Below are 6542 nucleotides of genomic sequence, written 5' to 3'. Positions count from 1 at the left end.
GTAACAATTTCCTTGCACAATCTGTCTGCTAAAGAAGTCCCTCTTTGAAATCTACTGATCACATTTCTGTCTCTCCAAAACAAATATACCAATAGTCCACTGCCCAGATTTTCTTCGGGGTAATGAATAAAGGGAGTTAATTCCGAGATAAATTTTCAGTATCCGTTAGTCCCTTGTTTGATTATAAAGTATGTGATAACTTATCTCACGAAAAAGACATAAAGTCACAACTGAAGTTGTCTCGAATTTTCAAAAAGACACCTTAACTTTGCAATCGTCCTATTACCCCACTAAACAATTTTGAACAGATATTATTATATCATTTTTCGATCAACACAAGATTTTAAGAAACAAGTGTGTTCACAGACCAATCATTGCATGACACGTGTTAATTTAATTTAATTTTTTTGCATTTTTAGGTTTTTCTTTATTTCTCTCTCTTTCTTATTTTTTGACTTATTTTAATTTTGATTTCATCTTAAATTTCACTTCATCTTCCCCCTCTCACTTCATCCCTCTATTTTCTTTCTTTTTCTTCACCTCCCACCCTCACCCCAACCCCCATGTCAAGTTGAACTCCACTCCCATTTTCTTTTCTTTTCTTTTTCTTCTTCTTCTCTGGTCAAATTCATTATAAAATTCATACTATTTTTTAGACTTTATTGAATTATTGATAACAAAATTAATTATTTTTCTAAGAATTTAAAATTATGAAGGTATCATCAACTATTCCTTTTCATATAACTTCAAAATTAGAAATGATAATTTTAAAATAATCAATGAATTTCTCGAAAATTGAAAGAACTTAATTGAAATTGGATAAAAAAACTATATGATACTTCCTAATCTTCTTGAAATCTAATGGGTTTATCAAATTGTTCGAAATGTAAGAAAATATTTTGATAAAGTTTTAAAATTAAAGAGAGTAAAACTAATATAGTAAAAAAGGAAGGTGAAGTTGTGATAAAAATGGCGACATTAAAAGTTAGAAGCTTCAATGGAAATGACAATGAATTTTTGAAGAAGGAAGAAAGGAAGAGAAAAAATAAAAAGGAAAAAAGTTAAAATAATAAGAAAATACTTATAAAAATAAAATTATATTACTTATTTTAGGTTGTTCACTCTCTATGTCAGGTGGACGAAAAAATGATATAATATCTGTTCAAAATTGTTTAGTGGGGTAATAAGATGATTGCAAAGTTAAGGTGTCTGTTTGAAAATTCGAGACAACTTCAGTGGTGACTTTATGTCTTTTCTCCACGATTAATTATTAGTACTGGGATAATTTATCTCTACTTTTGGATGGAATTGTAAATATGACAAAAGTATTTCTTTAAATTCTTTTTATACATCATTTTTCATTTCCATGTATATTCACATTATTTTTAGTACTATGTATATAATATCCACAACTTTCGCTACTTGTTATTTTTATGAAAATTCTTCATATTTTTCTACTAAAAAATTACACTATATAAATATAATCTTCATTTATGAATTTATTTGACTATTTCTTATGTTTGTTTACATACTGAATTACATATCTTACAATTTAAGAGTGTCACGTGCTTAAATGAAATGATACAAATAATAAATCATCTTTTACTTTAACAATTTAAGATGTAAGTTTTGTTTTTAAACAAACACAGTACAATCACGAGAATGCACATACAAAATATTTAAGCTAAATATTATTATTATTGTTTGAATAGAATAAAGCAAAAGAGTGAATAAAAAATAACTCGTCTCTAGTATTCAAACCAAATGAGTAGTAGCTCCTGAACACAAATAACTTAAAACATATGCTGAAATAGGTTATGACTTATGCTAATAGAAATATGATTCAAAGGAAAATCAAAACATCAGGAACAAATCTTCTATTATTACCAGGAATCACACGATTCTCAGTACATGACAACAGCTAACATATGTACAAAATCAAGCACATTTACAAAAGAGAACAAAAACTTAACAATATATTCCTTGACAACTGCACAAACATACACTGGTTCAGCACAATCGCAATGGACGTACAGAGACATTTAGGCAGAGCACGATCCTTTGTCTCCTGCGCAACTCACAAGCTCTTTCATGTTCAATATAAACTTGCAGCTGCATTTGGGTGGTCACTTCGTCCCAATGAATAACAAAGTTTCCACCACTACCTCAGTCTGATTGTTTCATTAGGTAGTATCACATTTGGATTCCGGATATGTGGATTTAGTGCTGCTATATCCTTCCATTTAGTGCCTGTACCATGAACCCTAGAAGATATGCTCCATAGTGTATCACCAGGCTGCACAGTGGTTGTTGCTGATGAAGCAGCTTCCTTTGAAGATTTGTTAGCAGCCTTTGACTTCATAAATGGATGTTTATTTTTCTTTCCCATTCCATTAGCAACCAACCAACGAGAGCCAGACTGTTCTTGAGTTGTGGAACCCCATAATTTCTTTTTACCTTGCTCACTCTTCAGACCTGCAACATGCACTTCAGTTATTTTGTACTGTGCGATTGGCTCAACCTCGGGGATTTTCTCTTCTTTGATGTCCACATTTGAGTCATTTTTCGGAGGTGCAGATTCATCGTCATCATCTTCATTGTTGTTTCTAACCTCAGAAACTGTGCTGTATATCTTAGGTTTAGGTGGTACAAACACTCTCTCTACCTGGACAAGAGCAAGCATAGGTGTACCAACTGGCTCATAATTCCGCAAGGGATCACGGAGCTGCACCATTAGTGCCACTGTAAAGTTGTTTCCCAGCAAACCACATTTCCTACTCTTTCCGCGTCTCTTCTCTCCCTTTGACCTGCCCTGAAACAAGTCTGTGCTGATAGCATGATGAGCTGCCAGCAGTTTGGAGGTTCGCTCGCTAATCTCATCTTCATCGTCAATCTCTCCCGAGTCCAACCTCATCCATTCATCAAGTGTCAGAGATAAGCCCATAAGCCCATCAACGTCATCACCATTGTCTCTAATGTCCAGAAGCTTCAATCCACCTGCCCCTTCCAGACCTACTGCTCCACCCAAATTGACCTTCTGTCCCTCAAAGGCTGAAAACTTGCCAATAGATTGAGCGCTGATGTTTGAAGGCGCATCCTCATCTGACATGCCTGTCTGTATTCTCAAACCCTCAATTGAAAGGGCTTCAATTTTATCCATTGCCAAAGGAGCAAGATCTTCCAAGGATACATATTCGGCGTCCATGTGAGTGGTAGAACTTGTTTCCAACTTACTAGACATTGGTCCATGCGATTTTGCCTTTTTACTTTGAATGCTTTCCATATTTTGCCCAAATGCAAACTCATGTTGGAATAAATCTTGTCTGCAAAACAATTTCATAAAAGAAATAAGTAGGTGCAAGTATATGTATATTTGCAGTAAGGAAACAGCAACCCAACTCTAAAATGCAACATGTAAACAGAACAACAAACCTTTCAGGTCCTAAGCTCGGTGCATTTTCCCAGGCAATTTGTTCCACTGTCTTCCCAGTTATATCTTCCAAAGGCATCAATTTACTTGCCTGCATCGAGAGCTTTTCTATTCCAATGGAGGCCAAGTGCTGCAGTATGTCCATTATACCAGACCCCATTTCTGCAGGCACCACCAACGGACTGGATACCTGCATTATTAAACTCCCTCCACTCTTAGCATCATTGAAAATTGCAGGATTCATTGACCTTAAGAATCCTCCATTTTTAGTTTGTAGCAAGTTTCCTAGGCCTTCTCCAAGAGGAGGCAATTGGTAAGGGTCTTCAGGAGGCATATCGATTGGGCTGCCAAAACCACAAGAGCTTTTTGGTGGAGAACATTCAAATGACTTCTCATTCAAGCCCCATTCACGCATCAAAGCCTCGGTCTCCAAGTCCTCCAACATGTAAGCTCTTGTTTTGTTACTTGTTTCCTCAATTGCTATCTTGGGTATCTCCTCATAAGATTGTGCAGAAGATGAGTAACCGAAATTCTCAGAGATGCTCCTCCACTGAGATACACTTGGAGCATCAGAAGAAAATTCTTCAATGTCCTTATCAAGGTTAAACAAAGAACACCCACCAGCCAGAGTGTCCTTCTCAAATTGCCTCAATAATCGTTCTCGTGGGGAATCAGGCTCGCTCTCAGAACTTGGGCCAAATGGACTATGCTCAATCCCTAGCATATCCAGGAAATCACTAGCCACGGATTCAGTAATGTAATCCACGCTGAGGGATTTTCCTTTCCTAAGCTCTTTATAGTTCTCTTTAGCGTCCAAGTAACCATCATTATTTATAACTTCATTCTCATGTTCCTGAGAGTATAATCCCTCGTTTTCCAAGTCAGAGAAACTGTTTAATGCAGATTCCAATTCTCTCATAATTAATTCTTTTGCTGACTCATCTGTCTCAAAATTGTTGGCACTCACTGCAAAGTCTTCATTCTCACTGTCAAGACCCTTGGCCAATAGTACAGGCTGGGCCTCCTCTTCAATGGCCATCTTCAAGGTACTATCAGGTACAAGTCTCTCTGTCACAGCATCATCAACAGATTTCACAGAATCCTCTTCTTTTCCCTCCAGTTCCTTCAAAGGATGTTCTATGCCTTGCTCTATAACAGAAAAATCACCAATTTCACACTCGTTTTCAACATTTCCCTTCACAGGATCTGATAACAAGGCCAATTCTGGTTTGAGGTTATCAACAGTATTAGAGAACACATCAATCTCTGGTTTGAACTCAAATGAAGCTTCTAACTTCTCTTCCTCAAACTTCTGATACAGCACTTCTACAGATTTGTAGAAGTCAGAATTCGGCACCGGTAAAATCTCATGAAGATCTTTTACATCTTCTGCAGACTGCTGTGAATAAGAAGACCAAGCAGGAAGGCTTCCAGATCGCCTTATTATGCTCAGCTCATCACTTTCCTCAGATTGTGCAAGAAGCTTTGCAGCACCACTGTTCTGCCTCAAGTTCCGCCCCTCAAGAACATCCCTATTGCTAGGAAGCGTGCCAGATGTGTTCCCATTTCCCACTATATGATACCCAAAACTAACATTCATACTTGCCCCTTTAGCCTTACCTGACAATTTGAAACTAGTTGTCCACTTACCTGAGCTTCTCTCATCCTCCAATTCTTCCAGTGTAAGAGGAAGCAACCTGGTAAGGTCAACCCGATGCTTCCCCAAGTCAAGTTCAGGAGTAGCGTAAACTGAAGCATACAACAAGCAATGTTTTGCCTCATACTTTGCTGAATGATGAGGACCATTCCTACTGCCATATATAGAACATGTATAACTCAACTCTTCCTCAAACTCAGCTACACCTTCACAAACCAACACAGGACATGTCATCAACTCACCATCTCGCCTCCTCCAATGCACGACAAGACTAAGGTCATTAAAAAATGCTGGTATCCCTTCAATGCAATGGACTTGAAGCGAAAAACAGCAATTGAACCTTTGGGTTTTAACATGAGTTAATGACTTTAAGCTCTTCCAACTCCATGTGGACTTCTTATTACTATCCTTCTCTAATAAATCTCTAGCACTGTCTTTATTCTTTGACTTGGGCTCCGGTAAACGTGCTCTCCCAACAGACTTAGAACGACTACTGGCCGTAGACATCAAAAGCCGAGGTTGGGTTTTATCCAAATATAGGGCTTTACTTATAGTTTCAATATCATTCAACAACTTCCCATTTCCAGGCTTCTCACCAATTTTTTTCCTAGAATCCATTCTTGATAACATTCTTCTCCACAAAAACTACAAAATTAACACAATTTAAAAATTACCCACAATCCAAAATGAAATCTTGAAAATACAATTAAAAAAAAATCAATAAAATTTAACAAATTAGAAACTTAAACAATAGCTCCATGCCTAAGCAAGATTAGAACAAAGTCTTTCACCGACCCAGATCAGATTAGTTCAATTGCGTCTGAATCAAAACCTTGAAGCACAGATTCATCTTCCATGTTTAAATTGCGAAGAAAAAACTTGATCAAAATAATTGAGGAAGTTCTTACCAGAGGAGTAAGCGATGCTCAAGAAGAGTGATTGTCTGGAGGACTCCTTCTTCTCTCTCTGTCTTTCTCTTTCTCTCTCTGTTTTGGTGTGACGATGTTTCATTCGAAGTTTCAAAAAATTATAAAATTATACGATACGACTGGAAGTGGAGAAGAGTATTTGTCACACTCACTCCTCTACTTATTAATATATATATTTACACTACCAATACTTTAGTTTGTATATTTCGTATTTAGCCCCATATGTTATACACTCACACACTCAACACTACCTCTTTTGGCGATAAATTATCCTGATTATACATGGTTAAAATTATGCGATTTTAAACTTTATTAGTTAAATCATGGCCCCCCCTAGTGCTCATACCATTGCTCAAATTGCTATGCCTACCTTCATTTTATCCCCCTCTGTTATAATCTGTGAGACACTTTGATTTGTTTAAAATTAATAACAACTGAGATCACGATGTATAAAATAATATTTTAGTATTTTTTCAAATGTATCGACAACTATAACGTGTAATGTCTATGTACTTTTGTAGTACAC

The 6542-nt window shown here is 36.5% G+C and overlaps 1 protein-coding gene across 1 annotated transcript; it reads right to left on the bottom strand.

The window, feature by feature from the left end:
* Window positions 1-1860: 1860 nt before the first annotated feature.
* LOC125869234 (protein PLASTID MOVEMENT IMPAIRED 1-RELATED 1-like) lies at window positions 1861-6103 on the bottom strand. The gene is made up of 3 exons (XM_049549803.1): window positions 5996-6103; window positions 3433-5732; window positions 1861-3323 (listed from the first exon to the last, which is right to left on the bottom strand). Exons 2-3 carry the CDS (start codon window positions 5715-5717, stop codon window positions 2162-2164), a joined length of 3447 nt encoding a protein of 1148 aa, XP_049405760.1. The 5' UTR covers window positions 5718-5732; window positions 5996-6103; the 3' UTR covers window positions 1861-2161.
* Window positions 6104-6542: the final 439 nt, after the last annotated feature.

Source organism: Solanum stenotomum, chromosome 6, assembly GCF_019186545.1.
Source record: "Solanum stenotomum isolate F172 chromosome 6, ASM1918654v1, whole genome shotgun sequence".
In the NCBI taxonomy this organism is placed as follows: Eukaryota; Viridiplantae; Streptophyta; class Magnoliopsida; order Solanales; family Solanaceae; genus Solanum; species Solanum stenotomum.
The sequence above is the reverse complement of the archived record's forward strand: the minus strand, read 5'-3'. Positions and strand labels throughout refer to the sequence as shown.